Below are 27,778 nucleotides of genomic sequence, written 5' to 3' on the forward strand. Positions count from 1 at the left end.
ATTTTGTGAGCAGTTGGTAACTCTTCATAAAACTCCATCCACTGTATCTAAAGCAGTTCAGAGCTATCTGAAATATGTACCTTTTGACCAAATATACATGTATATATGCGAATTGTATCTCAATATTTTACATTTAATCCCCAAAATCAAATAACAAGTATCAACAGAAACTCTTCATAAAACTCCATCCACTGTATTTAAACCATTTCAGAGTTATCTGAAATGCCTGAAATGTGTACCTTAATATATAAATATTGACTGATTTAGACAAAATGTATCTTAATATTTTACATAAACTTTTTAATAAGCAAAATCTATTTTATACAAGTGGTGTACAAATAACAACTATCAACAAAATGTACTTCAAACCAGATACAAATTTTTACTAAAATAACTATTTCATGAAAAACAACAACACACGACATTGATAGTCATATTTCCTCCAACCATTTTTTACATTGCACTCCTTATTCAGAAGGTGACATATAGCCAACCATTAAAACTATTAAGATAAAAACTAATCCAAATATATACAAGAATCCTTCTCAACTGAGGTCGGCTTTCCGTTTTTTTAAAGGAATCTATATTACTACTACTTAAGAATATTGGTCTTAACGATGGTTAAGCTGATGTTTGCAAAGTATCAAAAAACTAAGCATATTTTGATAGAATAAATAGGGGGCGTGCATCTATTTTCTGCATCCACCATCTGGAGGAGACGCTAGCTAATCTGGCAAAAACGTTCCAGGTGAGCAGAAAGTAGTGTGGTATTGAAGTAAACAATACTTTAAACGTTTTATATACCACTACGTATTAATATAAAATCGTATAATAATGTGCAATTCAAAACATAGATACACACCCCATATTATAGACGAGATTGCTGGAAATCCAAACTTTAAAGTATTTAAATACGAAAACTCCAGCAAACTTGTTTACAATCGACAATCTTAAATTTGAGGGGCTCATTTCGGACAATTCCGTGATTTGTTTTTATCAATTTTATTGTATTTCTAAGTTTTTTTCCAGAAACATCGGCAACTGGAGTTCTAGTCATGTTCAAGAATCAAACTTGAAAATCCAGATATTTCTTTTATTGAAATTGTACTCCTCTGTAAGGGATGTACACTTTCTCTTCCCGGAATAGCCCAATTTACTCGTATATAGTAAGCAGTTGGTAACTCTTCATAAAACTCCATCCACTGTATCTAAACCAGGTCAGAGCTATCTGAAATGTGTATCTTTTTACCAAATATATAAATATGGACTAATTTAGACGCATTGTATCACAATATTTTATACCAGTAATGTACAAATTACAAGTATTAACAAATACTTCAAACCAGCTACAAATGTTACTAAAATAACTATGTCATATTTACCTTTCAAAACAACAACACTCGACATTGATAGTTATATTTCTTCCAAAGAATTCTTTACATTGCACTCCTTCAATTCAGAACACTTGAAGAGTGGAGAAGATGCTAGCTGATTTGGTAAAACGTTCCAGGTGAGCAAAAAGTAGTGTAGTGTTGTTGTTAAAAAATCTTTAAACGTTTTCTATACCAGTGCGTATTAATATAAACTCGTATAATAATGTGCTATTCCAAAAATAGATAAAAAAATCCCTATTGGAGATTGCTGGAAATCCAAACTTTAAAAGTATCTAAATACGAAAAATCCAGCAAAACCAAATTTAGTGAGCAGTTGGTAACTCTCCATAAAAGTTTATCCACTGTATCTAAACCATTTCAGAGCTATCTGAAATGTCTACATGTGTACTTTTTTACGAAGACACATTGTATCTTAATATTTTACATTTAATTCTCAATATCTATTTTATACCAGTAATGTACAAATAGCAAGTATCAACAAACATTGTACTTCAAACCAGCTACAAATTTTACTAAAACAACTATGCCATAATTTACCTCCTCCCAGATCAACAACACTCGACATTGATAGTTATATATTTCTTGCTAAGCATTCTTTATATTGCATTCTTTAAATTTAGAACACTTGAAGAGCTAGAGGTGACATAGAGTCAACAATCAAAATTACTAAAATAAAACGATGTAATTAACCCCAAATATATACAAGAATCCTTCTCAACTGAGGCCGACTTTCCCCTTTTAAATGGAATTTATATTACTACTATATACTTAAGAGTATTGGTCTTATTTTTGTTTGCAAAGTATCAAAATAACCGATACTTTATTAAGAAAGGTGTAAATTATGCTATATTTTTCCGAATGGAAAGCTAAATAACAACATTTCTGAGAAGAAAATTGTGTTAATTTCTGCGCTTATTTTACGTTTTGAAAGTCATTACAATTATTTGTGTCATTTATAATTCCCAATTATCTGTGTAATTTATATACACATATAAAATTCTCAACGTTTCTACAGACCGTTGTCATGGTTGTCACTTGCCCAAACATCTTTAAAGTTAATATTTAGACAAATTAAGCCGAATTAAATTAATTCGTCAAAAACAATACTATTGTTACTGCAACTGCAGTGATAGTTGCCACAAAAGATATTGCCAGGAATATGTTGTCTATCTTGTTGGCTATTTTTTGCCATTCATTGGTATCATTATGATTCACATGTAAGCTTCCTTTCTCACAACCCCTTTTGACAGAGTCATCCAGGTACTCATCATGTGGTGTCTCATCACCATGTGAAACGGCATATACAGAACCATTTCCCTTCTTCAATGATTCCAGACCATTTGAATTTCTTCCGGTTGGTTCTGAATCATTGTTTCCATCTAAAGCTCTCACATTGAAGCGATGATCTTCAGCAGATTGATCTACCGATGTTTGCAGCTTGAACATTTTCCGAAGCCACTGTGGAATTGGTTTGGCTTTGTCTTGATGGAATAATACCGCCACCAGTACACCAGAGATAACAGAGAAGCAACTAATCGCAATCATTGGAGCGAAATAATAACCTATTGTGAATGATCAGAACAAAACAGATTGTTTGTTAGTGTAGTTTAATCTCATAAAAATTCGAATGCAAATTTATTTGAATTATTTGAACAGCAGAATAATTTATAATTATTCAATTTATCGTTGTGGCACCGCATGCTGATGAAGAGCAGATTACTATAAGCGTTTCCTACATCATTTTGTGGAGTGCCTTCAGCGATTTGCCGAGCGCGGGAAGAGTAATAACAATGGCAAACACGAAGGTTTTTCCGTCGTCACGCGAATTTTTAGTTGGGCATTTATTTAAATATTGAATAAATTGCTTTTTGTCCCATATCTCAATAACATAAAATTGTCCATTACTTCATTTTGTCGTGGTATGGCAGTGTAGTTAGTGCAGTCGTACAGAGAATCTGAAGGTCACTCTGTATAGATCTTCTTAAACATAACCTAAATGGCCGGGCAAATCCCTCAGTGTAGGAAAACTGAAGGTCATTTGGCCGTTAATTAATGATTGCTGTTCGGGATTGCACGAACTGCACGGCGTTTCCCAGCATTTTTGTTTCATAGTGAATGTAAAATATGTACCCGGTAATTTGGCATATGCAAAACTACATAATCACTGATATTTGGCAAAAGTACTTTTGCTTATGCAAAATCACATAATTTATATTAATACGTAGTTTTGCATTTGCATTTTTGCAAAAGTATGCAGTTTTGCACGCAGCACCAGGAATCATACTCATAATACTTACTTATGATCGGGATATTGTGGGATGTCGGCGGAAGCAAGTTTGATATCACCTGCTGAAAGAGCACCAAGGCAAGTAGGTTGGTGATGCCAAGAGATACTTTTTCACCAGAGGCAGTCGGCAGAATAAAGGTCAGCAAATTCAAAATGGACAACATGATACATGGTATTATTAAAGTAGTTATGTAATACTCAGGAAGGCGTTTGAGAACCAAGGTGTAAGTAATCTCCGGGAAGAATCTGAAAAAAGGATGACAAATATGTACATGATACAAAAACAATCTATATCATTTTCATAAATAGTAGACATAAACTCATTAAAAGAAAAAGAAAAAAAAGAACGTCTCCGCTTGGTGTGGGTCATAACTTTAAAATGATTTATGCAAACATATTTTTGTTCCTAATAAATATTCCTCTTAAAAGGGGAAACCAGCCTCAATGTAGAAGAGGTATTGTAATTAGTTTCGGTCACCGTGAAAGGCATTTTTAGGATCACGCTTACATCCATGTGCATGTAACATGTAATGTGAGTTTATACAGCAAATTAACTAACAACAGCAGTGTATTTCTTAATATTGATAATAAGCATGGGTAAAAAGCAGAAAAGACAAAAAGACAGAACAATATGGAGTATGAATTAAAGAGTTGACAGGAGTTATAGGAGTTAAAAGTTTTTTGCGGTTTCAGTGTGCATGTTCTCATCATTGATGATTTGGTGGACTGTCATGTAACATGGATGTAAGCGTGATCCTAAAAATGCCTTTCACGTTGACCCAAATAAAGGCTGGCTTTCCCTTTTAAAGGGAAATTTTATTTGCATTTCTCCATTTATGGTCCTGCCCAGGCGGCGAATGGCATGATCGAGCCGGTAACTTGTGAAACCGTCCGGCCGTATGGCATTTTCAATATGTGACGTGTCATGTCAAAAGGAGACACTTTTGGGCAGGTTATCAATTTTGAGGTTTTTACATATCTTAAATAATAGAGATATTTTGCTCCACAACGCCGTTTTCCCCAAAGAAATCGGACATTCCTAAGCGAAGATATTGAGTTCGTTTGTTATGGTATTATAAAATTGGAAATTGAGATATCGGCCTTTAAAATATTATTATTATGTTGAGAGTGGGAATTACCTTGAAAAATACAAGATGCCAGTTATATTCCGGTCTGAAACTATCAGACAATATTTTAAACATTCATAGTATCACAAATTCGCAACAAACCCAAATTGGGAAAAATCACCCCGGACAGATTTTTGGCTATATCTCCGAGTCCATCTGCCCAAAAGTGTCTCCTTTTGACATGACACGTCATAAATACTTGGTTAGTTTTGTGGGGTTCATTATCGAACCCCAACGGTTTTAGCTTGTATTTATATTATGTATTAACATAGGCCTATTTGTTTGTGATATTTCAAGCGTTTTAAAATTTCAAAATAATCCCATTCAATTACACGGTTGACGATGAAAATTTACTGAATTTAGAGAATGCAATGCGACCACCACCTGGTCCTGCCCAAAAGTGTCTCCGGGCAGATTTTTAGTTATTTCTCCATTCCGTCACAATAATAATGGATTAAAATATCAAATATCCGAATCTGAGTTTTCAGTATTAACTATGAGCATAATTGTTTAATTAGCACCTTAGACTATTTTCATACCTTAAAATATGCAAAATGTTGGTCAAAATTGAAAGTCAAAATTTTATCCATGTTACGCACATTTTTAAAACAAAGAAAAAAAAAATCTAAAATTTGAGAAAACAGTAGTTAGATTATAAATGTTGCCAGTAGTAAATGAGCACTTTTCACCGATTTGGAAATTTAAGGCAAGTTGAATTAAAGACGAAAAATTGGCATAGAATATCAGAAATATTTAAAAAAACTGCTATACTGTGCTAGTTGGATACCCTGCGGAATTTCCTTTCTGAAAATGTATACTATTATGTACTTCTCATTGTTAGTATAAATTAAAGATCCAATGCACATCAGTTTCTAAAATTACACACTCAGAGTGGCTCTGCCTGTCCCCTAAGCTCTACTTACCCTAGATACCCATAATTAACAACAGCACGTTGACTGACAACGTCTTCCAGTTCCCATACTCCAGTTCCGAGAAAATAGTTTCCAATAAAAAGGTGTCGAACTGTAACATTCATCCGCTGCTCATTATAAGACCAGGATCCAAATTTTAAAGGACAACGTTGGGTATCGAAGGGAAAGAGGCTAGGATCAATAACACAAATTGTTTTCAGGATGTTAGGACTAACCCAGTGTACCATGCCATCGGGGAAGATCCACGCATCAACGTCTTCAAAGTCTTTAAAGTTTCTATCAATGCTGTGAATATTATCAAATGATTATACTTATAAATATATAATATTCATGATTAAAACTATTAACACTATCGTAACCCAGCAAACATAAACATGTTCTTATAACTTGTTATAAACGTGTTATTAACGTTTTTAAACGGTTTATTCAAACGTTTCAATAACATGTTAACGTCGCGTTATAAAGGTCATAAAAACGTGTTTAAAACTTCTGAACATGTTCATCACGAATGTTATTGAAAATTATAAGAAGGTTTCATAGTCTAGCAGAAGTCTAGCAGACTCCTTTTTCAACACTGTTGATGTTGTGACGATCTTCTGTTTACCGCAAAGGATGCTGGTTGCTTATCAATGCGGTTACCAGATGTATTTTTCTTGAGAAGATTGTCAAACACGTGACTGAGATTGTATTGCCCCTCGTCTCTGTTCATAGTGGTCCCTTGCTTTCTGATTGCTACTGCCTCTTTGATCCAACGTATGTATCTGTCTGACTCTTTACCTAGTACCCTAGCCTCATCCCAATTTATGATGTGATCTTGCTCCAGCACATGATCTGTAATCGCCGATTTGTTGATAGTAGATTCCGAGGCTTTTCTGTTCGCCCTTGTGCGAACATTGACACTCGCCGTATCAGCCTATGCCCTATGTTCGTCGAGCTTTTTATCAAACTTCCTGCCTGTCTCACCTACATACGAAATGTTACAGTTCTTACATGGGATAGAGTAGATTACATCCGTGGTGTTAAGCTGACCCCTCTTATCTTTTGGATGAACAAGCATATTTCTCAAAGTGCAGTGTGGTTTCATGGCTGACGAGATATTATAGTTTTAAATGTTCTTGCAAAGCGTTCCGAAACCCACTCTACGTATGGGCTTACAACCATGCCTTTGGACTTGATGGTATCGTTAAGTTAGGCGTGCAGCCTAACTTATTTCTTTCTTGCCCTTTCTTTAAGTTTCTCAGTCACAAGCAGTATTGGGTGGATGGCTACAAAAGTTATGGGGTTTTTCAACGTCCAAGGTCATCCAGGGGTCACAGAGGTCAAAAAAGGTCATTTAACCGAAAAATGCTCCAATTGAGCTGAAATTTAAATACAATGATGCTTATGACTTTCTAAACATGTTTAAAATATTTTGATGTTCATTTAAGTCAAAGGTCAAGTTTTTCAAAATGCTCCAAATGAGCTGAAATATAAATGCAACTAGAGCAACTGTGCCCTTTGCAAGGGCACGAGGTAAGTTAGGCGGATGACTGTGACGATCTGATCAAGCAGTAATACTGTGCTGGATAGTATTAATTTTAATAAGACTGTTTCATTAATTGCCATTTTAATATAGGGGCCTACCTTGATCGTGGAAAGCTGGCATTGTGAAAACTTTGTATGACCACCTTAATGACCTTAAATGAATTTTAAAATATTTAAAACATGTTAAGAATGTCATAGGGATAATTGCATTTAAATTTTAGCTCAATTGAAGCATTTTGAAAAACTTGACCTTTGACCCCTTTATTACCCCTTAATGACCTTAAACGTATCTTACAATGTTTTTCAAATGTTTAGAATGTCATAAGGATCGTTGCATATAAATTTCAGCTCAATTGGAGCATTTTGAAAAACTTGACCTTTGACCCCTTTTAAAATTTTTCAACATGTATAGAATGTCATAAGGATCATTGCATTCAAATTTCAGATCAATCGAAGAATTTTCGGTTTAAATTACCTTTTTTGACCCCTGTGACCCCTGGATGACCTCTGACGTTAAACAAATCCATAACTTTTGTAGCCAGCTACCCAATACTGCTTGTGACTGAGTTTGGTCGAAATCCGATCAAGGATGTGGAAGAAGTAGCAAATTGTGAGAAAGAAGAAGAAGAAGAAGAAGAAACAAAGAAATGGCAAGAAAGAAATAAGTTAGGCTGCCCGCCTAACTTAATGATCCTTATGACATTCTAAACATTTAAAAAATATTTGAAAATTCAATTAAGGTCATTAAGGGGTAATAAAGGGGTCAAAGGTCAAGTTTTTCAAAATGCTCCAATTGAGCTAAAATTTATATGCAATGATCCTTATGATGTTCTGAACATTTTAAAAACATTTTAAGATTCATTTAAGGTCATTATGGGGCAATAAAGGGGTCAAAGGTCAAGTTTTCAAAATGCTTCAATTGAGCTGAAATTTAAAGGCAATGATCCTTATCTTATCCAGCACAGTATTGCTGCTTCATCAGATCGTCACAATCATCCGCCTAACTTACCTCGTGCCCTTGCAAAGGGCACAGTTGCTCTAGTTCTTTCTTTCTTTCTCACAATTTACTACTAGTGCCACATCCATGATCGGATTTCGACCAAACTCAGTCCCAAGCCGTATTGGGTAGCTGGATACAAATGTTGTAAAATGTTTTTCAAAAATATCAGAGGTCATTCAGGGGTCACAGGGGTCAAAAATGGTAATTTTTGCCTCACATTTGCCCCCCCCATTATAATTAGGGGCAGTAACATGGAGACATGTAGTCTAGAGATAACCACAGACAATGGTTCTGCTGTCTGTGCTTCAAAACGTGCAAATTTTCGTCAGAACTCGTCTACTAGGCTATTCCCAGGTGGTGAATGACGTGCATTCTCTAAATTCAGTAAATTTCCATCGTCAACCGTGTGGAAAATGCCACACGGCCGGGCGATTTCACAAGTTGCCGGCTCTATCATGCCACTCGTCGCCTGGTTATTCCAACTGCAATCCATACACCCTTCATGCAAGACATGACTTGAATCTTCCCCACAGGGAGTGAATATTACAAACGGAGTCACCCATTGAGGTAGGCCCATTCGAAATTCCCCCTGTGTGGGAGATTAAGGTAATGTCTTCCGGTGAGGTTGTATGAATTTCAACTGGAACAGCCCAGTTGGGGTGTATGAAACCGCAAGTGGGCGATTCACACCAAACAAACTGAGGTATGTTCAGATGCCAATTTTGTTACATATCTTGAGTGAGTTTGTTAATTATTTGTAACTTGTGATGTGATGCCTGTATGTTATCTATATCATTTCCACTGATGGCTATACTGGGGGTGGGGGGTGGGGGGGGGGGGGGGGGGGGGGGGTTGTGTGGGGGTGGGGGGGGGGTGATATCTTGGCTAAAACTGCATCACGCCTTCCCATGATGCATTTCTGAAAATCAATCATTCCCACTACATAGTTTCTACAGATGACACAATAATGGTGAATAATGGGGTGGGGGGTGGTAAGTAAAATGTTGAAATATGACCATTTAAACTGCAAAGGTCATGTGAGGTCAAAGGTCAGGTCAAATTAGGTGTTGCTCCGATTGGGCTGTAACTCGGGGAAATGATCCCTGACTCTTGGGGAGTATGAAACCGCAAAGGTCATGTGAGGTCAAAGGTCAGGTCAAATTTGAAGTTGCCCCGATTAGGCTGTAACTTGGGGACAATGATCCCTGACACTTGGGGAGTATAAAACCGCAAAGGTCATGTGAGGTCAAAGGTCAGGTCAAATTTAAAGTTGCTGCGATCAGGCTGTAACTTTGGGAAAATGATCCCTGGCACTTGGGGAGTATCAAACCACAAAGGTCATGTGAGGTCAAAGGTCAGGTCAAATTAGGAGTTGCTCCGATTGGGCTGTAACTCGGGGGAAATGATCCATGACTCTTGGGGAGTATGAAACCGCAAAGGTCATGTGAGGTCAAAGGTCAGATCAAATTTGAAGTTGCTCTGATTAGGCTGTAACTTGGGGACAATGATCCCTGACACTTGGGGAGTATAAAACCGCAATGGTCATGTGAGGTCAAAGGTCAGGACAAATTTAAAGTTGCTGCGATCAGGCTGTAACTTTGGGAAAATGATCCCTGACACTTGGGGAGTATCAATCCACAAAGGTCATGTTAGGTCAAAAGTCAGGTCAAATTAAGAGTTGCTCTGATTGGGCTGTAACTCGGGGGAAATGATCCTTGACTCTTGGGGCGTATGAAACTGCAAAGGTCATGTGAGGTCAATGGTCAGGCCAAATTTGAAGTTGCTCCGATTAGGCTGTAACTTGGGGACAATGATCCCTGACGCTTGGGGAGTATAAAACCGTAAAGGTCATGTGAGGTCAAAGGTCAGGTAAAATTTAAAGTTGCTTCAATTGGGCTGTAACTCGGGGGAAATGATCCCTGACACTTGGGAGTATAAAACCGCAAAGGTCATGTGAGGTCAAAGGTCAGGTCAAATTGGAAGTTGCTCTGATTGGGCTGTAACTCGGGGGAAATGATCCCTGACACTTGGGAGTATGAAACTGCAAAGGTCATGTGAGGTCAAAGGTCAGGTCAAATTGGAAGTTGCTCTGATTGGGCTGTAACTCAGGTAAAATGATCCTTGACTTTTGGGGAGTATAAAACCGCAAAGGTCATATGAGGTCAAAGGTCAGGTCAAATTTAAAGTTGCTTCAATTGGGCTGTAAGTCGGGGGAAATGATCCCTGACATTTGGGGAGTATAAAACCGCAAAGGTCATGTGAGGTCAAAGGTCAGGTCAAATTGGAAGTTGCTCTGATTGGGCTGTAACCCAGGTAAAATGATCCTTGACTCTTGGGGAGTATGAAACTGCAAAGGTCATGTGAGGCCAAAGGTCAAGTCAAATTGAAGGTGCTCCGATTAGGCTGTAACTTTGGGACAATGATCCCTGACACTGGGGGAGTAGAAAACCGCAAAGGTCATCCGAGGTCAAAGGTCAGGTCAAATTTAAAGTTGCTCTGATTGGGCTGCAACTCTGGGAAAAGAATCTCTGATACTTGTGGAGTATGAAACCAAAAAGGTCATCCGAGGTCAAAGGTCAGGTCAAATTTAAAGTTGCTCCGATCAGGCTGTAACTTGGGGCAGATTATCCCTAACATTTGGGGAGTATGAAACCGAAAAGGTCATCCGAGGTCAAAGGTCGGGTCAAATTTAACGCTGCATGATGATGCCATCAAAGTCATACGCCTAACTTACCTCGTGCCGTTGCAAAGGGCACAGTAGGTCTACTTTTTCTTTTTGTTCTTCTTAGTAGCAATCAGAAAGCAATTAGGGACCACCATGAACAGAGGCGAGGGCAATACAATCTCAGTCACGTGTTTGACGATCTTCTCAAGAAAAATACATCTGGCAATCGCATTGCTAAGCAACCAGCATCCGTTGCGGTAAACAGAAGATCCTCACAACATCAACAGTGTTGAAAAAGGAGTCTGCTAGACTTCGAAACGTCCACAGTGAGTACTGTTTTATTGGACTCACAATTAATGTATGGTAGAGAACGGCATTTGAAAAGGTAGACGCACATAAAAGATACTCACTTGTCATATAAGTGGAGATCTGGACGCCAAATCCACGAGGGTGGAATATTTATGTATGGAATGGAATATTTGCTTGTATTCCAAGTTAGAAACTCATCGTACCACACCTTTGTGAGATAAAAGCACACCCATAAAACTAATATATAAAATAAACAATTAATTAATTATTCATTCATTCATTCATTCATTCGTTCGTTCGTTCGTTCGTTCGTTCGTTCGTTCAGTCGTTCGTTCGTTCGTTCATTCATTCATTCATTCATTCATTCATTCATACTGCAGAAGAGTTTGAACATAATGTGAATTTAGCGGAAGCCAAGGAGGTACAACCTCCAACTGCTCATAAATATTCATTCATGTATTAACATATTAAAGCGCTACAACTCGAAGAGCAGACTACGCGGACAATTAGTAAAACTGTTAATTAATGTAACAATATACCGGTACTATCAGCAAGTTCTAAGCGAATGAACAGTAACTTCTACATGTCAAGTAAGTCAAAAAGTATGTTATCAGCATTTGGGAAGAAGTGCACCAAAATCATTTTTTAAACTAGACATACTAGGAACTTCATACTTGGTGTAAAAGACACTTGACACCAAAAAAATCAGAAAAATGCAGCCCCCAAAATCTCATTTGCATATTTAATTGGCGGCCATCTTGGATTTTAGGTATCGGCTTTCAAAATAGTACCGGGACGATGCCAGAGATGTAATTTTTGTTTTAAAAGAAAGTTAAAAAGCAGCAAAAAAAAGTATGGAAGTAGATTTTTTTAAATGCTTCATTTTTTTGTAAAAAAAGTCCAAAACCTGATAACTAAAAAAATGCGATTTTTAGACCGAACAAATGTGACGATGCGTCAAAAAAAAAATTATCCATATCCGTCGGCCTCCCGGTACTATTTTGAAGGTGCAAAAATGCAAAAATGAGAAAAGTCATAGAAACATCTAGAAACACCTTTTTAATTTTTTATGCAAACAAGATGGCAATTTACTAAATACAACATGTAAAAGAAGCAGGGACTTGATACGAAGATAACATGATAAAAGCTTAGTTGCTTTTTGAGATTTTTGACTGTAAAAATGTTATATATCGCCACTTGAAAAACAATAAAATACATAACTAATACATTTGATCGCGCAAGATGCCTCACTTCAAATTGCAGTTTCTTGGGAACCGTAATAAGTATGTGAAAGAACAAAATCTGCTCTTTTACCTGAAATGACAATGAAATATGACCATTTTGCTACACGTCTTCCCATAAACGTTTTGCAGAAAAATAACTTACCAATTTGATATACGCACTTACTGTCAACGTTTGCATATTTTCGTTCTGTAATAAAGTACATTAAGATTTGTATTAACCCTCGTCTTGCTAAGGCATTTTATGTACCGTACCGGGTCTAACGAAGGAGAATGGGCGGGATGTAGTTTTAGTAGAGATGCCACATCGGTCTATCTGCTCTAGTTATGGTTTTTGTGCAATATTTTTGGACAAAGGTGCCAGCCGGGTTCAAATTAACCATAAGAGTCACACCTTTCGATTGATTAAGAGGACAAAGTTAATGTTGGGCGATGAAAAAATATATCAAAAACTGAAATCTGACCCAACATCTAAATATAATTCTTGGTATGTTAAAGAAATGGAAAAAGGATGAAAAGATCACGGTTAGCGAGTACTGGAAACTGTACCCCACTGCAGAGAACACGCCACGTATGTATTGCACACCTAAAATGCATAAACCTGCACTCATAGAAATGACTTGTTCGCCTTGTTGGCGCAATTCAAAAGGAGTAAGTTTGTACAACTCAAAAATAGTGTCAAAGTTGCCAAAACAAAATAATTCATTTTAGTTATCCGAACTTAAAAAATGCTGAAAAAGCTCAAAAAGTTCCGTCAACTAATCAACTTTGTTGGCATTACTTAAAAAGTTGATGTAAGTCGTTGCGTCAACTTTTTAAGTAATGCCAACTTCTGAATTCAAGTTCCGTGAACTTAGAAAAATAAACAAGGTTCAAAGAACCAATTAGTTTGTAAGTTGATGTAACTCGTTCATATTAAGTTACTGGTACTTATTGTTTTGAGTTATTCCAATTTGGTACTTTGTTACTTAATTCACGCAATTGGATCATTTTCTGCACAATTAGCAGTATTCAAATATTTATTTTTGTAATCGGTGCAAAATTTTGTATACTATAGCACACCTCTAGAACATTATGCTAGGCTAGTTTCATTTTCTGAGTTGTAACAACTCAATAAAGTAAGTACAAATGAGTGCGACCAACATAATGATATCGAGTCAGCGTTACTCAAAATTGTACGCGTTGGCATTGCTCGGAAAGTTTACGCAACGACTTACATCAACTTACTGAGTAATGCCAACGAACAACTATGAGTGTGGTAACCCGTTAAGACCTATTGTCGATTATTGTGGTTCCATCATGTACGAGACCTCAAAAGAACTGACTCGTATTTTAGGTCCTTTAGTAGGTCAGACCCAACACCACGAAGTCATTTGGAAATTCAATTAGTCAATTTCCCGAATACGATATGCCCTATGGAGATGGGATATACGGCAAATAAAAACGTATCAGTTAGGCTATAGAATGAACTAAAAACTAAACTTTCCATTAGTCCCATAGGAACCCTTTTTTCGGGGGTAATTGTCCTAAAAAGTAAAAAGTATAGACGGTAAGTATCGAAGTGACCTTCTACATAGCGAGTGGTCTTTCTATACATTTGAATGCAAAGGCGGAACAACATGAGACTGCTGTGCAGCAAATTTTATTTTTGTTCAACTTTGTGATTTGTGAATATTTTATAAGTAAAAAGTTATATTTTACACCTGTGGACCAATGACCCCCCCAAAAAAATACTTTCTTGGATACACTAATAGTCAGAAACCCAACGGTTCAATCAAACTCTAAAGCAGTATTCAGACTTTTTATTGTACATAAATATTGTATGTAACATATACAGCCTGTCTCAAAAAAAATTGTGCAAGTGAAAAGCGCCCTCTGTGGCAATTAGAAAATACCGTTGTGACATAATGCTTACATCGACATCAAGGGCATAGTCTTAGCTCTCAAATGCCGTTTAGTCTGTTCAATTTGCTTGTTTTAATCTCGAGATATGCTTACTTAACAACGAAAGGGTAAAATCACAATTGTGCCACTTTTACTAGGGAATAGGGCTGAAAATGTAAATCAATGATAGCATCAAGTTTATCAAGAGTTCCTTCGAGAAATCAAAAGAATGCATCAATTACACAACAATACAAAATTGTTTTTAATGTTTTATCATGATAAAGGTATAATGATTCTCCTTTTCCTCTTTTTCCAATTTAAACGATAAATAAATATTTCACATTCTGCTGTAAAATTAAATACATGTGCATGTCAATGATTTTACCATGGTAAATACTGTTCTTTTTGTCATTCAAGACATGTTAAAAGACAAACAAATATTAGACATATTATGGGTTAATGAACTTTGACAAGTTCATGAAATTTGACAAATTAATGAAATTAGACAAAATAATGCACGCGCGCTGGTGTTGATGCGTCTAATGCACGAGCCCCGAAGGGGGGAGTGCATTAGACGCATCAACATCAGCTATTAGAGTCACGCGGTAGCCGTGACCAGCAAGTTTTTAAAAAAAAGACTGATAAAGAAGACTAATAACAGATGCTCCCGCGAGACTATATTTACACGTAACATTAAAACACTTGACTTCTATTGTTCGATGTTATTTTTCGCTGGGTACAAAATGTATCTAAAACCATGCTATATGTTATTTACAGTCCCAGGTGTAATATCGTGACAACTCATTAATTCCAAAAGGGCCACCAATCCTACAGTCAATCATTGTTCGTAATAAACAAATATTTTTGCTTCCATTTCACGCGGTATTTCATAGCGAAAATTAGTTGCAAATCATACTGATCCAGAATTTTTGGACACTGCTACAGGTCTACCTGGTTATCACCTTCACACTACTTTTTCAGATTCACTTCCAAATATACCCTAGCAGATTCCTGGATACCCTACATACAAATTCTGAGCCCCGTTCGCCAAAAAATCAAGTTTTTCACAATTCTTTTGTTCTTATCGGACGACGCATCCATTTATATAATAAATGCTGTATTTCGACAAAGTATTTTACAGCAGAGGTCCGTGGCCTAATGGTTAGTGCGCTTGACTCCAGATACGCTATCCCGAGTTCGAAACCCGGTGACCAACTGATTTTTTTTTCAATGTTTTATTAAACAATTTATTGTCATTAATCAAGGATAACATAATTTTAAACATCCAGTGCTATTGTGATATTATTTTTTTATTAAAGCAAGTTGTTTGATTCTCATGTAAATTGTTTTTGTGTTAAGGGCCTATTTAAAAACACAGCATAATGTGATACAACACCATCAAGGATCAAAAGAAATCTGAATAACACAAGAAACCAGATCAGGTATTATAGGGTATGCAATACGACGTTACTCATTGTTATTCTCATTTAAATATATTTTGTCCTACCACGGGCAAATTCGCATGATAATAGGACAATGATGATTGTGATATGTATGAATGGTTGTTGAATCGATTAAGAGACCTGACTCTCTGTCATCTTCAGCTATCGTAGAACATGACAATTGTCATACCGTCCCGGTAGGTTGATTACAAACACTCTGTAGGTGTGGAAAATTGTTCCGCTAGTATGGAAGGCCAGCAGGAAAAAATAATATCCAAATAACATTTATCAAGCATATATAGTACGGAAGCGTCTATGTGACACAACTTGACAAGATAATTATCTTGCCATGTCGACTTATTATCAGCATTATGTCAACATGACGATATAAAATATCTCGCCAAGACAACTGAACAAACAAGTCAATATGGCAAGATAAATTATCATGCTAAGTCGACATACCAAAATGGATGTCTTCTTCCCGAAATAAATTATTATGCCAAGTCAATTTAGCAACAAATTAATGTCTACATAGCAGGATATTTTGTCACGTCCAGTTGACTTAACAAACAATACAAGTCAACATGGTAAGATAAATTATCATACCAAGGAATAGTAATTTTGACACCGTATAATAATTTAAATTATTGAAAAGCATCCTCGGGATGTAGAGGAGGGCGGCCCGAAATTAAAGGTAAAATTAAATCTCAAAAGACCGCCGACAACCGCCGCTCAATAGGGATATCCAACTAGATTGCCCCGCAGGGCTACAAAGAACCACAAACCGCGGAATTTCGATATCCAGCTAGATTGCCCCGCAGGACTCAGGAACCACAAATCTTGAAATATGGATATCCTGCAAATTAAAACCACAAACCGCGAAAAACCGCCAACAACTGCCGCTTAATAGAAATATTCAACTATATTGCCCCGCAGGGCTACAAAGAACCACAAACCGCGAAATTTGGATATCCAACTAGATTGCCCGCAGGGCTATAAAGAACCATAAACCACGAAATATGGATGTCCAACAAGTTTTAACTATAAATGTGGCTGGACGCGGCGAATGAGCCGTAAACTCGGCAAACGTCATTTCGAGCTACAGGTGAAAATATATGCAAATCTCGTATTTTGGCGAAGTTGAGATTTTTGCAGATTTGAAATGTTTAAGCTTTCTTCTAAACACATACAAAGTTTTATTTTAAAGAAATAAGTGGAAATATGAAATAATCTACATTTTCTGAGGCCCATCTGATGAATGGTCATTATGCTTCCCTAACTTTGAACGCGTTTTTCTCGGTTTCGCGTTTTGATTCATGACAACCTATAACAAGCCATAACTTCGCTTCGGATTGTCATATGAAGTTTATTGAGGTGTCATTTTAATCCCTGAAACATTATCTTTGCAAATATGTAAAAAAGTAAAAATGACCAGAGGGGGACTTTACGGCTTATTCGAGGTGTCCAGGCACAAATTAGCCCTCGATAGAGGGCAACGCTTGAAGGATTAGGGAAATTATAACCACGAACCGCGAAAGTTGCCTTAACAAACAATATAAGTCAACATGGTAAGATAAGTTATCATACCAAGTAATAGTAATTGTTGACACCGTATAATTTAAATTATTGAAAAGCATCCTCGGGATGTAGAGGAGAGGGCGGCCCGAAATTAAAGGGACCACCGACAACCGCCGCTCAATAGGGATATCCAACTAGATTGCCCCGCAGGGCTACAAAGAACCACAAACCGCGAAATTTGGATATCTAGCTAGATTGCCCCGCAGGACTCAGGAACCACAAATCTTGAAATATGGATATCCTACAAATTAAAACCACAAACCGCGAAAAACTGCCAACAACTGCCGCTCAATAGAAATATCCAACTATATTGCCCCGCAGGGCTATAAAGAACCACACACCGCGAAATATGGATGTCCAACAAGTTTTAACTATAAATTAGCCCTCAATAGAGGGCAAGGCTTGAAGGATAAGGAAAATTATAACCACGAACCGCGAAAGACCTCCAACAACCACCTCAATAGAGATATCCCACTATATGCCCCGCAGGGCTACAAAGAACCACACACCGCGAAATATGGATTTCCAACAAGCTTATACAATAAATTTAGCCCCGATAGAGGACAGGGCTTGAAGAATAAAGGAATACCACGAACCGCGAAAGACCGCCAACAACCGCCGCTCAATAAAGATATCCAACTAGATTGCCTGCAGGGCTACAAAGAACCACAAACGGCGAAATTTGGATATCCAACTAGATTGCCCCAGTGCTACAAAGAACCACGTACATTTTAGTTATAGCTACATATACTCGTATTTTTTATTGTCATAAATCAAGGATAAAATATTCAAACTTCTATTTTTCGCTTTATTCGTCTTATGGAGTACTTCGTAACCGGATGACTTTTCAAGCTTGGAGCTACTCGGCTTCATTCATAAAAAGAAACGAAATCTACCAAAAAACGTTGACAACGTAAAAAAGCAGCAAGTTTAAAAAGCCCCACCTCGGCTCACTTTTTGAAACTTGGTCCCATTTGTAAAATATACTGATTTAAACTTTGTCATAATTATCAACTTAAAACATTTCCAGAAGTGTTATGAATCTTCTTAATGTGCCGATGCGATATATTACTTAAAAGTTGTTAGCATTCTGGAACGATCAGAAAGGTTATTATGTTGTTCTTGGCCAATATCCTATATATGTTTTGTTTTATAATAATTATTAAGTTCATGATCAATGATTGAATTAAACGAATAACAAGTAGGCATGTTAATGGCAATGATGCTAAAAACACCGATTTGCTGTTGATATTCAAAATGGGACCAAGTTTCAAAAAGTGAGCCGAGGTGGGGGCTTTTTAAACTTGCTGCTTTCTTTACGTTGTCAACGTTTTTTTGGTAGATCATTGATTTACATGTACAGCCATATTCCCCAGTAAAAGTGGCACAATTGTGATTTTACCCTTTCGTTCTTAACTAAACATATCTCGAGATTAAAAAGAGCAAATTGAACAGAACAAACGGTATTTGAGAGCTAAGACTGTGCCCTTGATGTAAGCATCGTGTCTCAACGGTATTTTCTAATCGCCATAGAGGGCGCTTATCACTTGCACAATTTTTTTTGAGACAGGCTGTATACGTTATTTAATCTATTGCCATTCTATTTCAAGTAATGTTTAAGTTCTAACGAATGTTTGATGACGAAAAATCGATAATATATTTCTGCTAGATATTATATGTAACATATTTTCGAATTTTCGTCATCAAACATTCGTTAGAACTTAAACATTGCTGGAAATAGAATGGCAATAGATTAAATAAGGTATGTGTTACATACAATATTGTACGTCTAATACTCGGAGTCTGTGGAGCGCTTTAGTTTACAGAAAAGCGACACATACAGATCAATATCTTCATTTCCAATCGCACCACCCCGTACAACACAAACTCAGCTAGTGTGATCCGGACACTTATGGACAGGAAAGATAAAGTTGTCACCGAGGAGAAATATAGGGAGTTAGAGGAAACTAGAATAAAGGAAGCTCTTTCGCGGTCATTTAAATCTGTTGAGAAGCCGAGGCATAGTGCAGTTATGTCCACGGCAAATTCACCGTGACCTTTCCAGCCATACACCTGCTTAATGAAGATTAAACCGAGATATGCAGTACTAAACCATTATAGTAATCTATTGTCCAATGCAAATTTATTACCACGTGATAATATTAATTCAATGAGCGATCGAATTGTCCGCTGATGCTATTGACATGTACGAGCGGACCTCCACTGACCGAGTTTTGTGGTATTTTTCACTGGTTTGCTGTCATTTACTCATCAAGTATATTCGCCTTCGAATATACACACTGAGCTGGCCTTAAGTCAACAGTTTAACAATGGGTCTGGAGCTAGATGAGACTGCTGCTGGATTGACCAGCATAGACTTCATGTCTGCAGCTAGCCCCAACACAAGTTCTAGGATTTTGCGGACTTTTCCGGACTCTTCTGGACTTTTACGGAAAAAGTGAACAAACTCTGAACCAAAATTGAATTACCTTCTAGGTGTCGGCTATCTGGACTTTTGTGGACTGATATGGACAAACCTAGCCTGTTCCGGACAAAAGGGGTACTACTTTCTGGACTGTTGGGTTTCCTAGTGTTAGGGTTACACAGCCGATTTCAAGTTTGGCTGAATCTCTCATGAGCACGATTTTACGCTTAAGCCCCAGCAGTGGCGTAACTTTGGGCCTGGGTGCCCGGGGGCGAAAGTAGATCGGGTGCCCCTGACCAAGGATGTGCATAGTCCGACGTGTAGGACAGTGGCGTAGCTATGGCTTGTGGCGCCCAGGGCTAAGGACACATAATGGCACCCTCCCCCAATTCTTGGAGCGGAGCGCGTGAAAATTTGCACAAACAGGACAATCACGCATTCATTTTGGTCATAATGAAGTTGAATATTGGTCTTAAATTGATCTTTCAAATGATTTTGTGCTGAAATTGTTTTCGGGTGAGGCAGGTAGTGGACTTTCGCAGTTAAACTTTCTTGAACGATCAGAGTCTTGAGTATATAGTTGCTAAGTAAGAAAAAACAGGTCCTACCCGTCGGACTATGTGTGCATTGTGCAGAGCTAATCAATTTTGGTATTGAAAGCCATAGACCTACTGAATAACTAAACAAATGTTTTCATCTTGTCCAATGTCTTTACTTTTGAAGATTCATCACTATAGCTGTAGTGACGTAGCTAGGAGTCGTGGCGCCCAGAGGAAAGAATACACAATACCAGTGGTGCGGGCACGCAAAAAAAATGTGCATACAAGTTTGGTATAGCCTAATCAAGTTGAATTTTTGTCTTTATGTGCAATGCGCGAAGGCCGCGAAAATTTTGTGTTGAAGGGGACACCCAAATGAAGAGTATAATTCTATGCATGGTGGGTAAGGGTTTCCACTTCTTTCCTATAACAAAGTATTATCGTGTCGAAAGGGTATCCGGTCTGCTGATGGGTGCCCCCTTAAAAAAAGAAGAAAAATTTATAGTGCGCTACGCACAGGCACAACGCCTAGACGTTGATCCACAAGCCTCAGCACACTTTAGAGGTGGTCGCTGACCACTACGGCCCCATATCATCCCATAAACCATTAAATAACAATTCAGGGACTTTGCTGCTTCAAGAGTGCACACCCTAGATATTCCACAAATAACCTTCGCAACCAGGATCAGCTCCCTGAATTTCGTAAGGGTTACAACGAGACAAAATAGCAGTGAGTTCCTAGTCCAGGGGAATTTCAAGCTAACTCAATTTCTTTCCACGAGAGCGTACTAGGCACCACCAGGGTTCGAACCCGCAACCTCTCGCACCATAGTCGAACGCTTTATCGATTAAGCTAACTTGACTGCTAAGGGCACCCTTAGCCCGGGTGCCCGTGGACGCGGCTCTCCCATAGCCCATTGGAGTTACGCCACTGAGCCCCAGGGTACCTGATGTTCATAAAATCGAATTTTGTTATCTTTTTCTTAAAATATAAAATGTTTTGATTAGTGCCCTGTGACATTCACATTTAGAGAAATGCCCCAATAAAGTTATAATAGTGAATTCCGAAAATATGCATAGCTATGGCTTGTGGCGCCCAGGGCTAAGGACACATAATGGCACCCTCCCCCAATTCTTGGAGCGGAGCGCGTGAAAATTTGCACAAACAGGACAATCACGCATTCATTTTGGTCATAATGAAGTTGAATATTGGTCTTAAATTGATCTTTCAAATGATTTTGTGCTGAAATTGTTTTCGGGTGAGGCAGGTAGTGGACTTTCGCAGTTAAACTTTCTTGAACGATCAGAGTCTTGAGTATATAGTTGCTAAGTAAGAAAAAACAGGTCCTACCCGTCGGACTATGTGTGCATTGTGCAGAGCTAATCAATTTTGGTATTGAAAGCCATAGACCTACTGAATAACTAAACAAATGTTTTCATCTTGTCCAATGTCTTTACTTTTGAAGATTCATCACTATAGCTGTAGTGACGTAGCTAGGAGTCGTGGCGCCCAGAGGAAAGAATACACAATACCAGTGGTGCGGGCACGCAAAAAAAATGTGCATACAAGTTTGGTATAGCCTAATCAAGTTGTTGAATTTTTGTCTTTATGTGCAATGCGCGAAGGCCGCGAAAATTTTGTGTTGAAGGGGACACCCAAATGAAGAGTATAATTCTATGCATGGTGGGTAAGGGTTTCCACTTCTTTCCTATAACAAAGTATTATCGTGTCGAAAGGGTATCCGGTCTGCTGATGGGTGCCCCTTAAAAAAGAAGAAAATTTATAGTGCGCTACGCACAGGCACAACGCCTAGACGTTGATCCACAAGCCTCAGCACACTTTAGAGGTGGTCGCTGACCACTACGGCCCCATATCATCCCATAAACCATTAAATAACAATTCAGGGACTTTGCTGCTTCAAGAGTGCACACCCTAGATATTCCACAAATAACCTTCGCAACCAGGATCAGCTCCCTGAATTTCGTAAGGGTTACAACGAGACAAAATAGCAGTGAGTTCCTAGTCCAGGGGAATTTCAAGCTAACTCAATTTCTTTCCACGAGAGCGTACTAGGCACCACCAGGGTTCGAACCCGCAACCTCTCGCACCATAGTCGAACGCTTTATCGATTAAGCTAACTTGACTGCTAAGGGCACCCTTAGCCCGGGTGCCCGTGGACGCGGCTCTCCCATAGCCCATTGGAGTTACGCCACTGAGCCCCAGGGTACCTGATGTTCATAAAATCGAATTTTGTTATCTTTTTCTTAAAATATAAAATGTTTTGATTAGTGCCCTGTGACATTCACATTTAGAGAAATGCCCCAATAAAGTTATAATAGTGAATTCCGAAAATATGCATATTTTCAACATTTTGACCATTATGCTTACTCTCCTAGATTTGCATTAGATATCAATTCTATACATTTAGTTTTTGACCGTTTAACTGTTAAAAACCGCTTAAAAATGAAAAGAAATTACGTTTCATAATTGCAAGGGTTTAATATTAATGATTTTACAACAATCATCACCCCTTCAAAATATTTGGGGTTTAAGGACTTGTGCCGATTTGTTGAGCTGAACCCTGGAATTATGGATAACTGCTAAATTGTTGGTCTAAAGTATATAAAAATATACTACGTTCATCTGTGAGGTCACATTTGGCCAAAAATCCCCCAAAACGGGTTTTTGGCCCACTTCTTTTTCGTTTATCCTACTATTAACAAAAACATTCTTGGGCCAATTTTTTTTTTTTATTAATTTTTAAAAACTAGATAAAAATATCTAGGAGCAGTTTTTTATTTTTTTGTATTTCGACCAACTTTAAGAAATTTACACTAAAAATGGTCAAAAAATGCAGAATTTCAAAAAAAATCATAAAAAGCGCGATTTTTGCCCAAATTTTAAATATTTCAAAAAATATATTTAAAAAAAAATAAAAAAGCTGCTCCTAGATAAATGAGCATTTTGGCCCAAATTTGACCTCACAGATGAATTGATCAAGTCTTTGCCATTCTAAATATGTATACTTTTATATACATTACACCAACAATTTAGCAGTTATGAGGCCCAAAAGTTTCCATAATGCCAGGGTTCAGACCAGCCTTAAGACCATATTATTACAAATCTAAGAAATCTTATTTTCTTACAATTTGTGACAATTTCTTTAACTTTGAGGGCCTCTGGTGGAATAAACTTAGCAAAACTTGCATCCAAAACGCATTATATATATTCACTAACTTAAAAATAATCTATTTAAATGGAAAAAAAATCTAAAATTTTGTGCTGAATCTCACAGGAGCACGGTTTTACGCCTAGGCCCCTTGAATGGAGCACACCACTAAATAATCGCCCATTGAAATACGTGTAAAAACGGTTTTCATTGCTAGTTTTGAGGCCTTTTTTGAGATTTTTTTATGATAACCAGTCGATTGCAAATCGATGAACATTTAACATGTTGCAATGTATGGGTAGCCTTCCACCTCATTTGCCCGCTACGAGGCCGTGAACAGCGCCCTCACTGTTTTTGACATGCTCTCAAGACTGCAAACCCGTTTCTGTCGTTTTTTTAATTCACGGATCTACTTTCTCGATAATTATAAAAATGCGACTTTTTGGCGACTCAAATTTATGCACAAACTTTACACTTTTATGTAAAGTTATAATTCGCTACTCTTCCTGATTATTAGTCTAAAGAACAGCCCATAAATGGTAGTGAATTTGCTCTCAATGAGAGAAGACACAACTTATTTTGCTCTGAGTTTGCTGTCTTTGTTTGCTACTTATTTCAATTTGAACTTGCCTTCAATTTTTGACTTGAATTTGTTTTCAAACTACAGCATGTAGTTCTTGTTGTTTGCTTTATATTTTGTTGTCTGTCCCTGAAGAAGAGCAGTTTATCTGCTCGAAACGTCGGTTGTTTGTGTCTGTTTAGTGTTTTAGTGCTATGTACACAGTGAATTTCATCACTTCCAGTGTACTTTTTTCCTGACACTTTTGTGGGCTCTGGAATTGGCAATTTTTGGCCATCGAACTTTGCCTGTTTTGTGCCTACTCTGGATGTTTGGTTTAGCGCAGGCCCGTACGCAGGATTTTTTTGGGGGGGGGCTGATTTGAAAAAGTGGACTTTTTGCCAAAGGGGGGGGAGGGGCGATTTTGTGAAAAGTGGACTTTTCCCTCCCTAATTTGGACCATTTTTTTAAAAAAGCGTAAAAACTTGATTTTTGCTTTAACTTTGCTCGCTTTACGCTCGCAAATTCTTACATTTTGGGACTTTTTGTGTACTTTATCAAATTTGGGGAGGTGCGGTCGCACCCCCCGCACCCCCCCTGCGTACGGGCCTGGTTTAGCGTGTCTGTTTATATGCACAGTGATTTTCATCACTTGTTCTAGTGCAATTTTGTATTACCATTGATCCTTGTTGTTTTTGCAGGTTCAGCACTTACTTCTGTGGACCTTGGAACTGGTAATTTTTGGCTATCGAACTTTGCCTACTTCTTCTGCCTACGTTTGCTGTTTTTGTCCCCATGCATACTGTCTAGTCTGCATTTTACTTGTTTCCCCACATCAAGTTGGTGTACCTTGCTTTTTTTCTTTCCAGCCCATAATACCTTTAAAAGTTTTTGTATTTTACCGGACCTCATTAGGGCGACACAAATGGCACATTGATTTAGTGGTGTGCTCCCTTAACTGGGGCCCAGTATCAAAAACAAACATCAAGGTCGCAGGGCCGGCAGGCCCGTGGCCGGCGACTCCTATACGACGACTAAACACTCAAAGTGGGACCACAATATATAAGGGCCCCGCAGGGCAAGAAATCAAGAATAGCCTTAATTAAAAAAAATCAATATTTACTAAAAAACGTTTCAAAACCTAAAAAGGGGTCAAAGTTTAAAAAAACCCTTTGCTGTGTAGCTTTTCGTCCTTTTTAAAACTCGGTCCCATTTATGAAAGTAAATACAAAATCATCTATACTAAGTTTTAAACGATTTTTAGTAGATATTTGAATACTTTAGATAGGTTTTGGCTTACAAAATCCAACTATTTCCAGTCGTACTGCTTAACAGGATCAATGAGAAAAATACACGTGTTTTCCATTAATAGGGGTACTAAATTGTAGATTTCAATAATGGGGAGTACGGATAATTAATATGGGTCTGTGGTGCAATGCTTATGAAAAAGTTTTAGTTCTCTTACCAATTCAATGATCCTCGCAATATTCAGACTTATAACAACTTCTACTTGAGTGCTGGAATTTCCTACAGGTCGTGGATTTGTTGAACCATATTTTGAGAAAAGCTCCGTGGTTAGATTATAATCGTCTCCCCTTGGGTGACTGGCATCCGTTGCTTTAGGAGAAAATACAAAAATATATAAAAATTAACTTTTAAATTGAAACTTAATTACCACGACATTATACCAAAGTATAGTTAAGTTTGATTAACGCAGTGCAAATTTAACTTGAAACGCTGATTTCCCATCAATGCAAATTTTGTGCATTTAACTCAATAATAAGTTACCTTTCAGAGTCTGAGTAGAGTAAAGACGTAGCTTGCGACGCCATCTCGGCGGCGTCTTCATTCTGCGTAGAGATACACACCTCCGGTCACCTGATATCTAAACCTTAGAGATCAAGACCCACAGACATATACTCAACACGGATGACGGATACGACCTGCCCGCCATCTATGATGATCTGCTGTCACTTGACCACCCACCGTGTGGTCAGGTGACCGGAGGAGTGTAATCACTACGCTGATGAATGAAGACGCCGTGAAGGCTTCGCAAGCTACGTCTATGCTCTACTCAGACTCTGAAAAGGTAACATTCTAAGCTTATGTCAATATGACAGAGTCCAATATCAGTCTAGATGCTGCTAACTCAATGATGTTTAACTTACAAAATAAATAATATTTATGAAAGGATGCTTACCAAGTAAAAAATGCAACAGAAGCCAAATGGCCAAGACATTGTGAATGTTTTTTCTCATTCCGGCACTGGGTTGTATGTACTCCTCCCGGGTACTCCTACATGTATACTGATACTGAACTGGCCTCACGAAAAGTGTATTTCTATCTTAACTTGCCCACGCGTTGTTTTTTTCTTTTTTATCTTTTTAAAATTTTTGTATTTCAACATATAAGACGTTATTATGAATTATTTGATATTAGACACGGCGTATTAACGTTGAACATAAATGATAAAAGACAACGCCTTGTACTTTTCAGAGACCAAACAGATAATGTGAATATATATAGATGGAAATTGGTCATCGGTTTAATAGATCCGTTTAATTTGTACCATAATTAAGAGGTTTCATGTACTTTCCTTGTTATGCTTTATCTAATAGTGCAGGTAGGATTTTTATTAATTATGTTGGTTTTATTGACGAGTAGCTAATAACTGCTAATTGCTTTTAACGATGACAACATTTTTGCAGAGCCTTTCTTAAATTGTCATAATGAAGTTATTATTATTTTTTTTTATTATCTGTTCACAATTGATTTTGAGCAATTTCGGATCTAAACACAGTAGAAGCTTTACTGATTACAATGGGAGTATATATCTGAATGTTCACGCTAAAGATTTCATAAAAAATGAAAAGAAGGGTTGCTATTTCCTTTAATTGTTCCCCAATTACTAATTGCTGATATTTCTGAGCAAAAATGGGGAGGTTAATGGGAGAGAACATGGACCTTTTCCGACTTCATTGTATCTGTATCTGAAGTTTAAGTCCAAAGTATATAAAACTACACATTTTTTGAATGGAAGCCATTCGAGGAATCCTAAGATCCTACTCCTATCCTAATAGAGACGTGTAATTCGGGAAACTTTTATATATTTTTTTTGGAAATTCGCCTCATTTTTCGAAATATTGAAAAAAAACATGTGAAAAAAAATTGTTACTCATTTCCAGAAATAATTGCACAGAATGGTTTATATCTTTATTTAAAAATAATATTATGATAAACTGAGAAAACATTCCCTAGACTAAAAAAAACTATAGCGGCATCAGGATGACGTCACAATCAAATCACGTGTTCCACTTGCACTTGAACTTGAACTTTTATTGAACTTTATCGACCCCTTCTGGGGTATGATTATATAAACAACAAATTAATATGACATGCTGGCAATTAATACATACAGTTCAATTGTTTATACATAAAAAAATAAAAATATAGTTTTTAAGGTAGTAACAGTACTTAGACATAAATTAATATTATATACAGGAAAGCAGTTTTGAACGAAATCTGCGTTCCAAGAGCTGTTAAATGTAAAAATAGAAGGCGGCTATTCTGATCCACAAAGAAAGCAAATTACAGGTGAACTAAACAAAATGAGACAGAAAAACACTATTAGCTAAAGAAAAAATTAAATAAATAATTCTTCAATATTTTTGAGTTTTTGGTGTTGAATAAAGAATTCATTAT

The 27,778-nt window shown here is 37.3% G+C and overlaps 1 protein-coding gene across 4 annotated transcripts; it reads right to left on the reverse strand.

Annotated features, from left to right (window-relative positions):
- Window positions 1-6: 6 nt before the first annotated feature.
- Window positions 7-26,442, reverse strand: LOC140161027 (neuronal acetylcholine receptor subunit alpha-9-like). Of its 4 annotated transcripts, none has more exons than XM_072184406.1 (7): window positions 26,277-26,442; window positions 25,542-25,693; window positions 12,646-12,669; window positions 11,340-11,446; window positions 5,732-6,025; window positions 3,692-3,927; window positions 7-2,956 (listed from the first exon to the last, which is right to left on the reverse strand). In XM_072184406.1, exons 1-7 carry the CDS (start codon window positions 26,332-26,334, stop codon window positions 2,481-2,483), a joined length of 1,347 nt encoding a protein of 448 aa, XP_072040507.1. In that variant the 5' UTR covers window positions 26,335-26,442; the 3' UTR covers window positions 7-2,480. The 4 variants fall into 4 exon arrangements, with proteins under 4 accessions (XP_072040507.1, XP_072040508.1, XP_072040505.1 ...); XM_072184407.1 differs by having other exon boundaries at window positions 5,732-5,911; window positions 12,625-12,669; XM_072184404.1 differs by having other exon boundaries at window positions 12,625-12,669.
- Window positions 26,443-27,778: the final 1,336 nt, after the last annotated feature.

This window comes from Amphiura filiformis, chromosome 9, assembly GCF_039555335.1.
Source record: "Amphiura filiformis chromosome 9, Afil_fr2py, whole genome shotgun sequence".
In the NCBI taxonomy this organism is placed as follows: Eukaryota; Metazoa; Echinodermata; class Ophiuroidea; order Amphilepidida; family Amphiuridae; genus Amphiura; species Amphiura filiformis.